Source organism: Vipera ursinii (genome assembly GCF_947247035.1).
Source record: "Vipera ursinii genome assembly, chromosome: 1".
NCBI lineage: Eukaryota > Metazoa > Chordata > Lepidosauria > Squamata > Viperidae > Vipera > Vipera ursinii.
This window is the reverse complement of record NC_139512.1, coordinates 32,863,590-32,883,422: the sequence shown is the minus strand read 5'-3', so window position 1 is coordinate 32,883,422 and position 19,833 is coordinate 32,863,590. Positions and strand designations below refer to the sequence as shown.

General features: G+C 41.2%; 1 protein-coding gene across 1 annotated transcript in view; it reads left to right on the top strand.

Annotated features, from left to right (window-relative positions):
* Positions 1-8,695: 8,695 nt before the first annotated feature.
* Positions 8,696-19,833, top strand: part of ASPG (asparaginase) — an 87,313-nt gene continuing 76,175 nt past the window's right edge. The window contains exons 1-3 of the mRNA XM_083353122.1: positions 8,696-8,853; positions 12,964-13,087; positions 14,285-14,396. Of these exons, the coding sequence (XP_083209248.1) occupies positions 8,703-8,853; positions 12,964-13,087; positions 14,285-14,396 (387 nt within the window). The 5' untranslated portion in view covers positions 8,696-8,702. The remainder of the gene's footprint in view (positions 8,854-12,963; positions 13,088-14,284; positions 14,397-19,833) is intronic.

Below are 19,833 nucleotides of genomic sequence, written 5' to 3'. Positions count from 1 at the left end.
GGGGACCTCAACAGGCTCTTTCTAAAGGACTGAAATGCACAGTGTGGTGATAAGTGTGCAGCTCACAAATGAGCTGCATTCATTTGCAAATCTATGAGAGTCTCCTCTCCCCCTTTCCAATACATGTGAACTCCCTGAAGTGCCCTTGTAAGAAATAATTTACAGCAAGCTGAATTGGCTCTGAGTAACACCAGAGAGAAAAATCAGTCTCGAATCAGTGGTCCATTTGTTACTCAGTAATATATATATTACAGGGACGTGGTGGGTCAGTGGGTTAGGACGCTGAGCTTGTCGATCAGAAGGTTGGCAGTTTGGTGGGTCGAATCCCGAGTGCCACATAACAGAGTGAGTGCCTGTTACTCGTCCCAGCTTCTGCCAACCTAGCAGTTCGAAAGCACGTAAAAAATGCAAATAGAAAAATAGGGACCACTACAGTGAGAAGGTAACAGCATTTCGTGCGCCTTTGGCATCTAGTCATGCCGGCCACATGACCCCGGAGACGTCCTCGGACAAACGCTGGCTCTTTGGCTTTGAAATAGAGATGAGCACTGCCCCCTAGAGTTGGAAACGACTAGCACACATGTGCGGGGGAACCTTTACTTTACCTTTAACACATATTAACTTCCTCAACATAGATCTGTCCAATACTACACAGTTCAGTGTTTTCTTGATCCTCTCTTCTTCCCATGGTATTCTCGTTTTCCCCAACACTGAGCAAATACAAATCTTACTATTAATACATACAAAGTTAAGTATAGACATCCTCGTCATAATTCTCTAGCATTATAATAATAATATCAGTTTGTAACATCTCTTCTAACCCATTCAGGTCTTATTTGCATTTGCAATTAAAGTCCCCTTGTTAAATCAATAACCTGTTTTTCCAGCTCTTATTTACCCTAACCTGATAGGATTTAATCTGAACTTGATTTAACCTGTCCTGATCCTAAAGCTTCCAGATATTGGATCTGGTTTTTTTCCCAAACAAGCACTTATCAAGACTTTATGTAAGAGGACAGGTTGATCGTCACACACTACTAAAGTTCTAGGGTTTCTTTTCCCTTAAGAGTCTTACTGTAAAAAATTGTAATGGTATTTGGAAGAGACAGTAGCCAAAGGAATGGTGAGGTTAAAGGCACAGCAAGAATGTTGGCAGCACAGGAGGCTCAGAAGAGACCCTCCCAAGTTCTTGGGTGTAAAGGAGATGGGGTGGAAGGGGAGTGGTATACTTTTTGACTTGCAAGATTCTGATAATTATCTTACAATAAAGTAGAGTTAGCTCATCTGGCTGTATTTCCTGTTTTCTCTACTTTGCATGGCTGACAAAGGTTCTGCTTTTGTATAAGAACTACCAAATTTAAGATACCACCTGTTCTAGTACAAATGGATGTAGGTCCTTTCTTGATATTAAGTGCAACCATGAAACTAAGCAATTTTCCTCAAGTGTTCAGTATTGGAGGGAAAGGTTACTGAGCTTCATCCATTGCCATACCATTGCAATGAAAATCCCTATCCCCTTTTTGTTCTTTCGTGTTTGTTCTTAAACATAGCAATGAATGACATGTCTGGCACCAAATTTGTACACTTTTGCTTCCTTACCTTATGTTACCTTAACTACTAAGCATGGAATATTTTGTGGAAGTATGTGTTGCATCCAAATGCATTTGAACCAAGTACCCAACATACTTCACAATTGGTACATTGCTGGTTGGGAATGTAGGAATAGCATCCATAGTAAGGAATCATTTTGCAATTCCACATGAAATTTACAATAGCAAACAAAAACTGCTACTTTTGTTCCATATAGCCTAATATTATCTTTGTTGGCTAAGAGAGATTTTTCCAGGAAAAAGCAAAGTATTTTCAGCTCTTATCTAGTGGTGAATTTCAGAAATAGGAGTAACATCAGGAAGAAATAATCCAGTTAAGTGCGTGGGCTAAGTAAGTTACCAAGAAGCGCTATGAGATAAACTCTGTTTTCATTCTGTAAAAGTTATAAAAACACCTTTTGCACACTGGATTGATCCAAAATGGAAATGAGAGGCCAGGTTTTATTCAGAAAATATTTATACTTACTATTTTGAACATTTCATAATATAGGATTTATTTTGGCATGATGTATAGTGGTTTAGAAGTGACGCGGTGGCTCAGTGGGTTAGGACGCTGAGCTTGTCGATCAGAAGGTCGGCAGTTTGGCAGGTTGAATCCCGAGTGCCGCGTAACAGAGTGACCGCCTGTTCTGTTCCAGCCTACTACCAGCCCTGCAGAAATGTCAGGGACAACCCCTTTTCAAAAGTCAATAGGCTGGAAGTAAGCCTGCCAAATTTATTTACACAAAACAGATCCAAAACAGAGCAAACAGAGCAAAACAAATACGAACGACTAAATCAGAAGCTGTTCAAACGGTTGGCTTCAGCAACCAGCACCTCCCACACATTCCCCTTTTAAACAGTTTCAAAGCATGGCTTCTCTTTGCCTCCTCCTGAGGTGCTCCATTGCCTTCCTTTGTTTACTCCTGCTTGTCTGCCTCCTGCTTCGTGCGTCCTTGAACAAGGCCAGCTGTGGGTCGTCTTCGTCCAAGCTGTCAGGCTCACACAGCTGGGTCTGAGGAGGAACCAGATGGGAGGGGCCTGGCTGAGAGCTCTGCGATGCCTCAGAACTGTCCTCTGCAGGCTCTCCAATCCCCCCCCTCCTCCTCCTCCTCCTTCCTACTGCTTTTTAACCTGCACAACTGTATGGAGATTAACTCTCAGAATTCTGCAGCCAGCATGCTGGCTGGAGTGAAGGGCACATATCTTCATGTTACTCAGATTGAGACCAAGCACTCTCAGCCCAATCTACTTTACAGGATTATGGCATTTTTGGAACTAAACATTGCAATAAACAATTTTGGGGAATTTGCCGCCACCTGGTGGACACTGTAAGAGCAGACCCATGTTTGTTTATGGTAGCCAAAAAGTAGAGAATTTGGTATTTTTTTTTACCCATCTTTATTAGTTTTATAAATAACCCAAGGCAATGACATACTCCTTTCTCCTATTTTTCCAACAACAATCCATGAGGTGGGTTGACCTAAGATTTTATGTCTGACAGATTTTATTATAAGTCCTTGTAATTTATTAGAAATAGTATAGGGTGTCAACGCTGCTAACATTGAATGTTCTTGCTTGACAAGAGATGAAGTAGCTATTTCATATGTTAAACTTGTGTATTGCTTTAAGAGATAGGGTTAAGGCTGGGAGGAGAGAGGAGGAAGATTGTACCTCAAGGCCATATGAAATTAAAGAAGATAAGAACTTGGGTTGTCTAACAGAAGGGAAACCGATTCTTTAAATTAATTGGAGAATATGATTAATGACAAAATTAGAAAGGTGGAGAATTGTGTTTAATATATTGTGCAAGGGGATGGAGATTCCAGCTTCCTTCGAGCAAGCATTTGCCAGTGTATTAGGTTAAATAAAGGACTTTTAAGGTAAACAATGCCTCAGAGTCACTTTAAAAGCCCATACGTCGGAAACTCGACATAGGGTTTCCTGCCTGAGCAAGGGGACTAATGATCTCCAAGATCCCTTCCAACTTTATTATTATTAAATATTTTTTAATCTTAAAAGATGTTACCAGATTTTTTACTATACATGCGTATTCTTGTATTTACAATAATGCTCAAAAATATAACGTGCTTCAACATTATTTTAAAGCATGTACTCTGATTTTTATTGCTGATGAACCACAGAGCAAAATTTGGAGTAGTTCATATGAGACATTTTGGTTTATATACTTGTTTGGGGGTATAAAATTGAGCAAATACACTGAAATGCACACTACACACATTTCTGTTTTACTCTTATTAAAATCTTTCATTCCTTTACAGGTCAAGTTGCAACTGATAATATTGTGTTCAGTTCTAGCTGTATTTTTTAAAGAGGGATACTGATTACTACTAGTAGTATGCTTAGATAAGACATCCAGGTTGATAACTGATGTCTGGAAATCAATGCCTCCAAAGGACTGTTAAAACTGCTGGATGACTTTTGCCCATCAAAGAGAATAATAAGGAGAAACCTTATTATCCAGAAATACGTTGGGCTGCTTGGAGAGCAGCATGCAAATTGTAATCCCAGATATTTGCAGCATGCCACGTTGGGGCGGTCAACATGACTGATGGCACTGACTTTTTCTCTCACTTGAGAGAACAGGAGCTGAAGTACCAAAGTAGCAGTTGCAGGGAACCTGTTTTCAGGCTAAATATTTATGTCAAATTGCCAGTTTGTAAGAACTGTATGTTATAAAATCCTCTTATCTAAAGGTTGATATGTGCTATATAAATTAGATAGTCATTTGTTAAGGATGCTGTAGTTATGTTCTACAACCCCTGTTCTTATTTGAATAGATCACCTCCAGTGATCTTCTAAACCAGGTATGTCAAACTGCTGGCCCATGGGCTGGATGCGTCACGCTGAAACTGTGCCCACCCCATTGCCAGCAATGGGAAAAAAGTCAAGCTGTGCCACGTGACGTGAGTTTGACATGCCTGTTCTAAACTCTAGGAGGTGTTTGTTTTTTTAAGGTTAGAAATGTCCATCCTCACAATTATTCCAATGAGCTCTTTCATATCTAAAAAGTTATTTATTTGTTCTCGCTCTTCTGCCAAGAGAGGAACAGGCTGTGTTGCTTCTGTTCCGCCATTTAGAGGTATGTTGAACTTTCAAGGAAGTGCTGGAAGAATATTTTCAGTACTGCAATGCTAGAGGCTAGCGAGTCCAGCAAACCCAGTGGGTGCTGCTGCCACCTCCTCCTCTATGACTGTTGACAGGTCATTAACTTTAATGGTTTAAACTTAAACATTTACTTTTGTGTCTCTCTGTTGATTTTGTTGTACTCTGCCCAGAGTTCATTAGAACTGGAATAGGTAATACATTTTGTAAAATAAATTTCAAACAACTGCTTCCAGTCCCGAGGCCTTGAGGCAGTTTTGAAACATACCATGTTTGACAGACTGAGAGGTCTAGAATCATCAAGAAGGGCATACTTCTCTCACTCAGTTCCAACCAAGGTCGTGTGTTGGAATGACCAGTGCTGCTTCTATTTCATGTTTCAGTAAAGTAAAGGTAAATGTTCCCCCGCACATGCGTGCTAGGCGTTTCCGACTCTAGGGGCTCATCTCCGTTTCAAAGCCGAAGAGCCAGCACTCGTCCGAGGACGTCTCCATGGTCATGTGGCCGGCATGTCTAGACGCCAAAGGCGCACGGAACGCTGTTACCTTCCCACCGTAGTGGTCCCTATTTTTCTACTTGCATTTTTACGTGCTTTCGAACTGCTAGGTTGGCAGAAGCTGGGACGAGTTAACAGGCGCTCACTCTGTTACGCGGCACTCAGGGTTCAAATATTCTGTATTTTCTAGGTTGCTTTCACAGATCCACCAACACCATTTGAACCACTTTCTCCAGAAAGGGAAAAACAGAGACTGCAACAGTTACCAAAATTAACTGGATAACTATTGCAGAATCTCCAGTATTCCCTTTCTAGAGAAAATTGCTGAAATTAACCAGATCCAAGGAAATGCTGTGCCACTGTTCCTTTGAAGGCTACCACAAACCCTTCTCCCAAAGTAAGGTGAGGCTAACTTTGAGATGACCATGTCCTCCTTGCCCTCCAAGAGAGTATTGGATTGAGCTTATGGGGCAGAAGGCTAAAAAGGGACACAGATGACATAGTCAGACTTTGTCCCAGTTGCCACGTATAGCTGCTCATTAAAATCTGACTAAGTAATGGTAAAGTGCAGTACAAATTGTTCACAGTATGGCAGATAAACAAGGCTATTGGAGAGCGGCGTGCTGTTCCAGTAAGAGGAAAAGTAGCAGTGCTTCACCCTTGTGACCATTATACGGATCCTGCGGTCATGTGATCACTATTTGCGACTTTCCCAGCCTGCTCCCAACAAGAAAAGTCAAAGGGGGAAGTTGGATCTGCTCAATGATCATGTGATTCACTTAGCAACCATGGCAACAAAAAGGTGTAAAATCAGATACAACTCTTAAACAACTACCTTGTTTAACAAACTAACCAAAGAGAGAAGCAACTTAGAACTAAAGAGAAATTTCTGACGGTCAGAACAATTAACCAGTGGAACAACCTGCCTCCAGAAGTGGTGAATGCTCCAACACTGGAAGTTTTTAAGAAGAGACTGGACAGCCATTTGTCTGAAATGGTATAGGGTTTCCTGCCTGAGCAGGGGTTTGGACTAGATGATCTCCAAAGTGCCTTCCAACTACTACTACTACTACTACTACTACTACTACTTATTATTATTATTATTATTATTATTATTATTATTATTATTATTATTATTATTATCATCATCATTATTATTATTATCATCAACATCATCATCATCATCATCATTATCATTATCACAACATTCTTGTCCCAGTTGTGGATGTAACAACTACCTGTATATATAATTCAAATTGGCTTTTAATCTTGCCTGGCACTATATCAGAGAACCCTTTAACCACCAGGGACCGGTTGCATGGAGAGAGGTTTTTTTGTGGACCGGAGGGGGTGAGGTTTTGTGTGCTGCCTGTATCCTGAGGATGGGGCTTCGCTTGTTTGCACGGACCAATTTCTTGCATGCCGTGAACTGGTGCTGGTCCATGGGCCAAGGGTTGGGGACCCCTGCTCTAGATATTACTTCTACAATTTCATCTGGAATTTTTTTTGTAAAATAAACAAAGGAGCCATCCAGGCTCAAGTCACCAAAGATTACATGGTTTGGGGCAGCTGGAACCATTCTGCCTCTTCATAAGCACCTAAGAGCATGACAAGAAGTAATAGATGGAAGCTAGTCCAAGATCCAACCTTGAACTAAGGAGAAACTTCTTGATAATTAGAACAATTAGTCAATGGAACAGCTGGCCTGGAGCTGTGGATGCTTCAACCCTAGTGGTTTTCATTTGTCCAAGGTAGAATAAGGACTACTGCCTTAGCAGGGAGTTGGACTAGAAGACCTCTAAGGTCACTTCCGGTTCTGATTCTATGATTCTATAATATTCCAGAAAAATGGTCCAAGCCTCTAGGGAGCAATTGTGGCAAATGAAAACAAAAATGAAAGCAAACTAAAAGCCTTTCCAACAAAGATGGCAAGTTCACTTAATACTGATAAATGTGAAAGTCAGTTGTAGGAGAATTTTTCCTACCCTAGAGAAATCTGAGGAGATTATTCCTTGTCCATTTGCTCATATGCTGTCCGGAGCCACTTTGTTTGAGTTGGGCAGTCCTATAAATCTTATTAGGTACTTAAATGTAGCTAGAGTACATATATCCCAACCTCAGGCACTGAAACATCTTAAATTGTTCCCTGAAAAAAATACGGAAGTGAAAAAGACAAAAGGTGTACAAACCATGGTTATTCTGTAGTTATTCCAAAGGAACGGTAGGTCAAGAGGTGGCTCTATTATGGGAAAGAAAACAACACCCCAGAGCAGAAGGAAGAGCTCTTATAAAAAATTACAAAAGTAATGATATATGTTTTGAGTGTTACTGGAACATATGGACTACTAGGTCTTCCTCTGTTAAAAGAACAACAAAACCCCGGAGCCCTTTAGAGAACCAAACACATTTTTTATTTTGATGCAGGCAACACGATACATTTGGATTTGAATGATGAATTTCAACGTGCTGTGATAATTGGAAAATTGCTTTCCCGTTATTAGAAGATCAGACTCTTTAATTAAGGCATTTAAGAGGTCGCCATAAATGTTCACTGAATTTTGATATGCTGTTCATCAATATAAGAGCACGTAAGAGCCAAGCGCGGAGATTTTCACATACGCCCTTCAGAAAAGCTCTGGCTTTGCAGCATCTCTTCTGTCCTTGTCGAAACAAGAGATGTTGAACTCGGCAGTGGCGTAGCGTGGGTTGTCAGCACCCGGGGCAAGGCAAGTAATTTGCACCCCCTAACCCATGGATTTTAGCACTCAAGTCTCTTCCACTAGATTAAAGAAACCCTTTCCCCCTAAGCACATGTATTGTTTGTTATGAAAATACTGATGTAATTAAAGTAAAATGCATCTTATGCGCCCCCCCCAGATGTTGCGCCCGGTGCGGCCGACCCCTCCTGCACCCCCCACGCTACACCACTGGAACTCGGTGTGTTCTCTTGGTCTGACCCAGCAAGATACTTCTCCTTTCCCTCTGCTTTGAACTTCTTCATCCCTTTATGTTGATTTCGAAAACGTTAATAATTGAAACATCGACAAAAAACCAAAGAAACCCCAAGCGGGTGTTTGTCTTTGAGGCGGCTCAGGAAAGTTTTAAAGAGAGAGACCAGCTATCTGGCGCCTCTGCTGGTTTCGCGGGGCGGTGTGTGTGGGGGGGTCGCCCCACTTTGTTTTCGATTCTTAGAGAAAAGTCGCCGGAGGGAGGTGGAACCGCCGGAGGGCAATGCAACCTCCCCAGGTCGGGCTGCATAGGACCTGCCCTCTCTGGTCACCGCCGCGCAACAAGCGGCTCAACGGGAGGAAGCTGGAGAGGGTCGTCCAGGTCTCTCTCTCCCCCCCCCATAGGGAGGTAGGACGAGGCCTGGCCAATGGGAGAGGGCGAGCCCGGAAAGGGGCGGCGCTAAGAGCCGGTATTTGGATGCCCAGCTTGCCCGAGTGGGGCATCCCTAGCGCCGGCCCTTTATCTCCTACCGGCGAAGCCTCATGGCAGAGGAGGAGAACGGCGAGCTGGGCAGAGCTCTCTCGTACACCGAGCCGGCTCCGGCCCTGGACATTGGGTGCAGACCCGTGGCCGAAGTGTGGGTGCTGGTGATCAACACCGGCGGGACTATCGGGATGGTGACCCAGTCCGAGGGTGAGTGAGTAAGAAGGCGATTGGTCAGGCTGAGTAACGAGCCGAGCACCTGAAAGAGAGGAGCGATCTTCCCTCTCCCACGGGCGGGCAGAAATTCTACTCCCCGCCCGCCCTCCCACCCCGGATAAAGCGCTTATTGAATTCTAGCCCGATTGAGGCAGTCCTATACAACGGGGGTCCAATCTGGTGCTCTTCAAATGTGCTAGAGCAGTGTTTCCCAACCTTAGGAACTTGAAGATGCGTGGACTTCAACTCCCAGAATTCCCCAGCCAGCATAGCTGGCTGGGGAATTCTGGGAGTTGAAGTCCACGCTTCTTCAAGTTCCTAAGGTTGTGCTAGAGTGCAGCCACCTATTGGCCAAAAGTAGTTTGGGAGGGATTTGTAATTCGGCGCTTGCTTGACCTCATTGGAAAAGGCACCTCAAGAGTTTTGATCTCATTTATTGAATGTCTTCTACCGGACTCTTCCTTGAGATCTTAGCCGATGGCTGCCACCCTGAAGCTGATCTTAGCTTAATTAGGTAGATTCATAGGGAAATAGGTTTCATGAGTTCATTGGGTGAAGAAGGGGCAGTGGCGTAGCGTGGGTTGTCAGCACCCGGGGCAAGGCAAGTAATTTGCACCCCCTAACCCATGGATTTTAGCACTCCAGTCTCTTCCACTAGATTAGTTAAAGAAACCCTTACCCCCTAAGCACATGTATTGTTTGTTATGAAAATACTGATGTAATTAAAGTAAAATGCATCTAATGCGCCCCCCCAGATGTTGCGCCCGGTGCGGCCGGCCCCCCCTGCACCCCCCACGCTACGCCACTGAGAAGGGGGAGGGGGCTAAGCATGATTAGGATTGTCGAAAGGTGAAGCCACCAGGAGTTGAACATGATTTGAAGGAGATTTTTTAATTCTTTGTTGGAACAGAATACTGTAATGTAAAGGAGACGGAGACTCCAGCATCTGTCAGCAAGATAATTCTAAATAAAGTTTGATTTAATGGGACAAAGCAACAAAAGAAGGACCAGGTCTACAAATGGGCGGGGTCTAAGTTGAGGCAATGGAGAAATCTTTTCCCAAAATATTCTCCAAGGTATTCCTATGGGAGAAGCACTTGCACATTGGCTCAGAATGTTGCTGATATTTCTATTCTAAGCCTACCATGGGCTTCCTTTAGGGTCACATGATCCAGGGGTTGGAAATCTCCACTCCTCCATCCTTCCCAAATGCAGGACCCAGAGCTGAGGGAATGCAGCCTGCCTCATACTTTGCATACATAGACATAAGTGCAAAACAAGAGAGCAGACATATTTTTATTTATTTCCTACCTTTATTATTTTTATAAATAACTCAAGGTGGTGAACATACCTAATATTTCTTTCTCCTCCTATTTTCACCATATCAACAACCCTGTAAGGTGAGTTGGGCTGAGAGACAATGACAGACCCAAAATCAGCTGGCTGGCTTTCATGCCTAACGTAGAACTAGAACTCATGGCCTCCTGACTCTTGAGGTCTTAACCACATTATACTTAGAAGTACTTTATATGTACTCATCTCAATAGACCCTTTGCACATGCACAGATAGTTATAACTGTTATGCAGAATTAACTGTTATAACACAAAGAGATAACTGTAAAACTGAAGTTTCCTGTAGCCAAAGCTATTAAAAAATTTGGAAAGAACGCCAGAAACCATTCCCTGCTTTTCCCTGACTTGTTATGCTCAGGATTGTTCCATACTAGTTGGAAGTAAATAACACCAAAATAAGTCCCTTTTCAGCATGAACCTTTGATATAGATTCACATTACTTCACCCTCCGTGAATAACTTTGGATGCTTATGTGCTTTTGCCTAGGGATGTGTGTCAATTATTAATACACAATTTTCTTCTTGATCCAACTTTCATTTTCTCTCCTGACTTTTTGGAAATACAGGGCAGCTTGCAGAAGCATTCTTTGGCTCAAGTATCAGATACATCCAAATAAAATGATAACAAGAAATCTTAGTTGATGTTTTAGATTTTTCTTTCTTTCTTATAGACACAAGGAAGAAAACTTGGAGATTTAACTCTGGAAGTTTTAGTGTTGCTCTGCAGTTTGGCTAATTTATTGCAACAATGCAATTCGGTTAGCCTATTGCAACAGCTGCCTGAGTAATAGTGAAAGGGAGCCCTATTCTCAGTGACTAATGTGTTCCTGAACATGACAAGCTCATCATGTAAAGGGCACTGCCTCCGTGGAAAGGACTAACATGGAAAAATGTTTATTCTTGATATACTCGCATACCTGAAAACCTAATTTTTGAAACAAGATTTGTTCTATATAATATTGCAATGTTTTATTTCATTTAAACAGGGCTAATTTTTTAGGGGACGCGGTGGCTCAAAGGGGATGCAGTGGCTCAGTGGGTTAGGACGCTGAGCTTGTCGATCAGAAGGTCAGCAGTTTGGCGGGTTGAATCCCGAGTGCCGCATAACAGAGTGAGCGCCTGTTACTCATCCCAGCTTCTGCCAACCTAGCAGTTCGAAAGCACATAAAAATGCAAGTAGAAAAATAGGGACCACTACGGTGGGAAGGTAACAGCATTCCGTGCACCTTTGGCGTCTAGTCATGCCGGCCACATGACCACGGAGACGTCCTCGGACAAGCGCTGGCTCTTCGGCTTTGAAACAGAGATGAGCACCGGCCCCTAGAGTTGGAAATGACTAGCACGCATGTGCGGGGGAACCTTTACCTTTACCGTTACTTTAATTTTTTAGGAAATGGAAGACCTAGTTTCTTTTTCTGATTGTATGGCAAATTAAAACTGTTTAAGAGCAAGATAGGTAGTCCTATATTTATCACTGACCCCTCAAAAGGGACTTATGACAGAGTTTTGAAATTCCAATGTCATTCTCCCCACATGGTCACATGACTGCAACCAGCCCATAATTTAGGCCATTTCTAGCAGCCCATGGTCATATAGATGTGATTTATAGTGTTTTACTGCGGTATTTGCTTAATGACTACCACAAAAAATGGTCACAAAAACAGGTCTGGTCATATGGTGACCCACTTTGCAACTTTCGTGACTTATGACCGTAATTGCCAAGCTCAATAATGATCGTAACTCGAGGACTACTTGTATTAATCTGGGCCATACTGTCAACAATGGCCTGGGTCCGGGCTATTTGAGGGAACACCTGCTGCCGGCATCAAACACCCTTCGCCCAGTGCGCTCCCACAGGGAGGGTCTGCTCAGGGTGCCGCCGGTGAGAGATTGCCGGCGGGTGACACCCAGGGATAGGGCCTTCTCAGTGGGAGCGCCTGCCCTCTGGAACCAGCTGCCGGTGGAGCTGAGGACTGCCCCCGACCTCCGATCATTCCGCCGGGGCCTGAAGACCTGGCTCTTTGAGCTCTCAGGCCCAGGCTGAGGAGAAATTTTTAACTGGGGTTTTAAGTATACAGGGTCAATTTAATATTTTTTAATTTGGTTTTTTAACTTTTGTATGGTGGATTTTTTAATTCCCTGTAAACCGCCCTGAGTCCTCAGGGAATAGGGCGGTATATAAATATAACTAAATAAATAAATAAATAAACAAACAAGGAATGTGCATTAGATTAAACTGAATGCTCACAGTAATCTGACAATGAAATGGGCTGATTCTAAACATTTCAGAATTCTTCTGATGTAATTTTAAATATGAGCCTGAATCTCTGTGTTGATTCAGTTGGGAGGGACCAAAGGTACAGGAACGGCATTCACATGTTGCACTAAGCAATAATGTGACGATGTAAAGTCTGTCACAGGTGATAGCCTTCCCTGTTTTATTTCACTTCTTGCCTGTTTTGAGTGTTAGACAAGCAGAATGCATGTGCAGAGTTTTATGATTTCAGATACCAGTTTATGTGGAACAGCATAGTAAACCTTTGCAATTGATCCACTTTTGCTTATTATCATTGGAATGATAATTCAGGGTTTTAGGCAAGAATATGTTTAGCTTTAACTGGAGATGCAAGGAATGAACCTGGAATTCTCTTCATGCAAACCATGTTTCTACTACTGATCTACATCTCACTCTCAAAGTTCAGATAAACAGTCAGAGAACATTGTTTTATTCATGGTTTCTTTTGTTTCTCAGGTCTTGTCCCTGAAGCCAAAAAGCTTGCAGAGGCTCTGAAGAAGATGACCATACTTCATGATGCAACATATGCCAAGGAAACCCAACTATATAATCGCCTTGGAGTTGACACTTTGGTACTTCCGTATGTATTTGGAATACTGGAATATTGTTGCTTAATGACCTTCTGAATTTCCTGTGAAGCATCCTGGATATTTTTTAAAAATATATTTAAGATTGTGTCCAGAATAATGCTTGCCAGTCTGGGACTCTCCTGATCTATTGGGATTGGCTGCCCAAATCCTCAGCTAATCCCCTTGCAGTTCGAAAAAATAAAATTGCAATTATCTAAATTAATTAAAATTGAATTGAATTGAATACTTTATTTGACCAAGTGTGATTAGACACCCAAGGAATTTGTCTCCATACATAAGCACTCAGGGTACACGCAAAGCAACATAATAATATTACCAATAAAAGGGGGTGTAAGGAAGATAATAAGAATAAATAATACTACAGCACACTACATGGGGTAGCAGACATTAGACGTTAGACAGAGAATTAAGTGTTCAGCAGAATGATAGCATGAGGATAAAAATTGCCCCTGTGTCTAGTTGTTTTGTCATACAATGCCCTATAATGCTGTCCTGAGGGAAGTTGTTGAAACAGTTTACGATCAGGATATGACATCTACCCAGTCCTTCTTCTGACCTGCTCAACGTACAGGCCTTCTATGGAAGGTAGGCTGGTTGCAGTTGTTCTATCCGTTGGAATTTGTACCTGTCCTGTTTGGTTGCTGTACCAAACCAGACAGTTATAGAATAGATAACTCTCAAATAGATGGAAAATGGTTGAATTTGTTTATATTAGTGCTGATTTTTATAAGGAAAACCTCACTATTTTTAGTACCCAAGCACTTTTTTTTAAAAAAAAAAGTTGGTACCTTGTGCACTTTGAGCAAAAGAAGATTTAGAGCTTTCTATTTTGTGGAGTTGGTAAAGCTGGAGGTTGAGGATGGGTGCAGAGAATTAAAAGTACCAGAATAATGTGTAGTAATGGAGAGTGAGGGAAAATAAATTTGCAGTGACGGAATAGTAGAGGTATGGGGGTTTAATTTAATTTTATTTATTTATTCAGTTTTGGTGCTGCCCAACTTCAGAGTGACTGTGGGTGTTGATGCTTACTTGCAGCTGTATCATGTCAACCCCTCACAAGTTGCCAGGAATATCTTGCATGAAAGCCATTCTATTTGTAGATTTTCTCCTCAACTATAACTTGATACCTTTGTCCAGAGTGATCTGAAAAGCAGTATTGTTAAAACAAAATGTTCTTTTTATGACAGTTCTTCCAACCAGAATAAAAGAATTATCTACACCATCCTGGAACTTTCTCCTCTATTAGATTCTTCAAATATGACACCATCTGAATGGGACAAAATTGCCAGGTGCCTTGAGGTAATTTTTAAAGATAAATAATATGTTATTGGTCACCGATACATAATCACTCTGTGATCAGTAACTCAGCTATTATTTCTGATCAGTTGCCTAATATAGGACCAAAACTTCAGTTCTTTCCAATCCTCAGTTTATTTTAACTGAGATGATTACATAGTCACAACCAACCAATTATCTTAATTGGCAAGTTGTGTGATTCACATGGCTGCCTATTAAACTCATACCAATATATGCCATTTTCCCTATTTCCTTCATTACTGATTTCTTTTTTGAGAAATGACCTAGAGAAAACTAATGAGAATATCATTGGAACAACAATAGTGATGGCCCAGCATCTCTTAAACAATCCTTTTTTATATACAAATGTTATTCTAAAAACTAGGATCCCGCTTCTAAGATTGTTCTAGTGTTCTAGTACAGTGTTACTTAAACGGTTTGTTCTGGGGATGCCTTCTCACTTCTAAAAATTATAGAGGACCAACCGCAAAAAAGCTGTGGTCTGTATGGGTTATATTAATCTAATTAAAAATTAAAATGGATGCATTTGTAGAATACTGAATCATTTAAAATAACATTATTAAACCCATTATATATTGATTTAAATACAATATTTTTCATGAAAATTTTTATTTTAACAGATAAAAATAATGATAAGGAATAACATTGAGTTACGTGCAGGCAGTCCTCAAGTTACGACCACAATTGAACCCAAAATTTATGTTGCTAAGTGAAACAGTTAAGTGAGTTTGCTCCTTTTATGAGTTTTTTGTCACAGTTGTTAAGTGAATCATTGCATTTGTTAAGTTAGTAACATCGTTATTAAGTGAATCTGCATTCCCCATTGAGTTTACTTGTCAGAAGGTCACAAAAGCTAATCACATGACCCTGCAACACTGCAATCGTCACAAATATGAGTCAGTTGCCAAGCATCTGAATTTTGATCATATGACCATGGGATGCTGCAATGGTAATATGTGTGGAAAATGGTCATAAATCACTTTTTCAGTGCTGTTGTAACTTTGAATGGTCACTAAATGAATAGTTGTAAGTTATATCTCCTATATCTCCAATAACTGGCAAAAATGGTGATTTCATGGACCCGTGGAAGGGTCTTAGACTAGGACCTCCAGGATTACACTTAAGAAACACTGTTCTAGGAAAAGGAATGAGGAGAATGAAAGCTGATGTAACTTTAAGTGACTTCCAGTTTTATAATTCTATAATTCTATGACTCACTTAAAACATCAGTGCCTGCCTTGCATTTCCTGGACACATCCGTTTTTTAAAAACCTTTCTGCTAAAATTCATATGACCACAAGATGGTGGTATATTGCTGCTTTTTGCTCTGCAAAATTTACAGATGGTATGCCAGGGAGAATTTGCAGAAGAATAAGCAATTTACAGAGCAATCTGGCATTATTGAAACACAATGACATTTTAAAAATAGAATTCAGTGAAAGGATGAGTGTCATACTCCATAACTTTGTTGATAAAGAACTTGTTCTCTGGACACAGAAGTATTTAATCACCGAAGTTTCTGTTCAATGGAGTTAATAGTAGCAGGTTTGGGAAAAAAGTTCTAAGGATTTGTTAGGATTGTTGCTTCCAGAATTCCCAGCCAGTTTGGTTCTATCTGAATTGTATAAGGCAGGGGTGTCAAACAGCTGGCGTCACGAGGAAACCGCGTTCACCCCATTGCTGGCAATGGGGAAAAGCTCTGATACGTTGTGTGATGTCATGTGATGTCTCGAGTTTGATATGTCTGGTATAAGGTGTATAAAAGTGTTGTATTGAGCTGCATGGTTATTAGTTCTGCACTGACGTTTCTGTTCTCTGGTATATGTTCAAGCTTCCAGAAGCTAGTATATTAGTGGCTTAGAAAAAGTCATTTTCATTTGTTACTGGAAATCAAAGATCTGTTATGCAGTAGTGCAGTTTTGATGCATTGGTTAGGTATCATCAAGTTGCTATAAATTCTTAGTGACTACTTAGATAGTTTTCCTCCATAACAGTCTGTTCTTAACGTGGTCTTTGGATCTTCAGTAGTGACTCATTGTCTAGTAGCTGAGACTACCCATCTTTTGTTTGGTTGTCTTCTTCTTCCCTTTCCTTCCACCCTTTACAAGCACTAGAGTGTTCTTCAGAGAGGTCTGCTTTGCATAAGATATCTGAAGGTTAATTTCAGCCTAGTCATTTGTGCCTCAAGTGAGAACTTTGGGTTGATTTGTTCAATGATCTATTGGTTTGTTTTCTTGGCTGTCCGAGATGTTCTTAGGAGTCTTCTCCAACATCTTATTTCAAAAGCATCAACAAGGTAATTTTAAATACTGGATTTCATAATTATCTGGAAGCTCACTATTTATTTACTGTTGCATTTGAGGACAGTCCCCAAAAGTCCAAAATGTGGGATCCTGGGTTTTTGTCTCCCAAGTCCTGACTCTCTAACTCCTCTGGGGCCTCACTATGTTCCCTTTGCAAGAATGGTCCTTCCCTATGGCAGATTTTTTACGTGACTTTCTCTCAACTGCCCACACTTGAAATGTGGTACAATGTCCCAAATCTCAATAGACTTGGTGCATAAGAAAGCAGACTTGTATGATAAATAAATGATCATTCACTTATTTATTTGATGATTAGCATCAGTGAAAGTGATAAAGGGCACTGGAGAGAAATTAAATATTAAAGGTTACAAAGACAAAGTGTGGCCATTGGGTATTCAGTGGGTCACTGCTCCTTTCCTTTGTTCTGATTTTTCTCTCTCAACTAAAAGGGCTTTATTCCCAACTACATAGGATCATTCTATCAATCTGTCATTTACAAATTCCTGTGTAGGTGTCTAGTTGCAGGTCCGGTAAGTTTTAATTCTTAGTCTGGACCCGTGCTGAAGGTGCGTGAAAACACCTCAGTTTTAAGAGACCACAGAAGGTCTAGAGAAGACAGCCATTGTGAACAATTGGTTTATGTTTTCCATGTTTGAAATTGTTGTTTGATTAGTAAATGCCATGTGATATTTTATATTTATAAAATAAGGTAAGCTTCAATATATTTATATTATTTGGGCTTACGTACTGCTCCAATCATCCACTCACTCTGAGTGGTTTTTTTTAAAATTCCATTTATATCCCGCCCTTCTCCGAAGACTCAGGGCGGCTTACAAGCTTAGCAGTAGCCTTCATTCTATGTATATGCTTGCTTGTTAGGGCTTTCACACACACCCCAAGCGGCATTATTACAAAGTCAGCTTAGTTGCCCCCAACAATCTGGGTCCTCGTTTTACCTACCTCGGAAGGATGGAAGGCTGAGTCAACCTTGAGCCTGGTGGGATGCGAACCTGCACTAATTGCAGGCAGCTGGTGTTACTTAAGGAGGCATTAGCCCACTGCTCCACCAAGGCTCTGTTTACAATCCTATATGGACATACATGTTTAAAACAACAATAGAAAACAATAGAATATATACATACACATACAGTATAAATAAAATATTTGTATGAGAATCCTAACCCTAACCATAAATATATCCCTAATCATAAATATAACCCTAATTATAAATGGTCTAGTGATTAAGACACTAGACTAAAAACCAGGAGACTGTGAATTCTAGTCCTGCCTTAGGCATGAGAGACACTAGGTAATTTTGAGACCATCATAGTCTCATCTCCCTCTCTCCCTCTCTCTCTCCCTCCCTCCCTCCCCCCCTCTCTCGGCTAAAACATATAAAAAGACTAAAACATATAAAGAACGGTTGCAGAGGAGGACCAACACCTTGAATTGGACCCAGGAGTGAACACCATTCAGTGCAGCTTGTGTATATAGTGAAATAATATGGGCCATCCTAGTGGTCCCAAGAACTGCATGCACACCTACATTCTGCACCAGCTGAAACAGAATTACAGAGTTGGAAGGGACCTTGGAGATCTTCTAGTCCAACTCCCTGCTCAGGCAGGAAACTCTATACAATTTCAAACAAATGGCTAGCCAATCTCTTCTTAAAACTTACAATGTTAGAGCATTCACAACTTCTGGAGGCAAGTTGTTCCACTGATTAATTGTTTTCTCAGGATATTTCTCCTTTGTTCTAGGTTGATTTTTTCTGTTATGTACTGGGCTTGTGGTGATACACCACGTGCGTTGCTGGAGCAGCCAACGGCTCTCCAGCAACCCAGACTGGCTGTCTCCGGTCCTGCAATTGGCTAGCTCCAGGCGGCAAGAGTGGGTTCAAACCCATTGGCTGCCACCTAGGGGCTAGACTATATATTGTGGCTGGTTGCAGCCCAAGTTTCAGTACAGTTCCAGCAAGAATAAAGTATGAGTTATCCTGTACTCAGCCTCGTGTTGTCATTCCTGCACCCAAGAGCCCACGACTTAACATTTTCCTTGATTAGTTTCCATCTATTGCTTCTTGTCCTGCCTTCAGGTACTTTGGAGAATAGCTTGACTCCCTCTTCCTAGTCCTTCTTTTCTTTAAACTAGACATACGCAATTCCAGCAACCATTTTTTATATATTATACAAAGATCATCTTACTCTTGGACTACTGCAATACACTTTTCATTGGGCTATCCTTGAAAGTATCTAGAAGTTACTCTTATATTTAATATACTTTTATATAAAATTCTATAATAATATATATGATATAAGAGTAACTTCCAGATACTCTTCAAGGGTAGCCCTATGGAGACTGCATTGCAGTAGTCCGAGTGTGAGATGATCAGGGCTTGAGTGACTGAGGACTGTTTGGGATAATGCAACACCCTCCAGAACTAAACATGTTAAAATCCTCCCTCCCTCCCTTCCCAATTTCAGTTTGCTCACTTCTAATTCAAAATCATGCTTGAACCAGTGAGTTACATTTTGGACGGGTTCCTTAAAGCAGCGTTTCCCAACCTTAGGAACTTGAAGATGCGTGGACTTCAACTCCCAGAATTCCCCAGCCAGCTATGCTGGCTGGGGAATTCTGGGAGTTGAAGTCCACGCATCTTCAAGTTCCTAAGGTTGGAAAACGCTGCCTTAAAGGATTGTTGATTCTGATTCTTTCACAATGCAGAGTGGTATAAGCAAACTCCAATGGGAGCTAAATGCATAATAGTTACTCCTGGAGGTAAATCATACCCAAGAGATTAGCTCAACAGAATGTCACAAATTATTACATTATAATGTATACAGACTGGCTGAGTTCACACATCCTGCTAAGCCATCGTGTGGGCTGTCTCATTTAGGCTGTGTAATGTATGAACGCAACCAGCGGGGGCTTATTCAGGAAGCCAAATATAAGTAAACTAATGGCTAATTGGGATGTGTGATTCCAATTACTGAATTAAATAAATTAGTCCATAGATCTGTACAAAGGCCTACTTCAAGGATACCATTTAATAGTTACATTTTACAATAGAGGAACACTGAGAAAATTAAGCAATTAATGCCAGATAGTTAATGCAG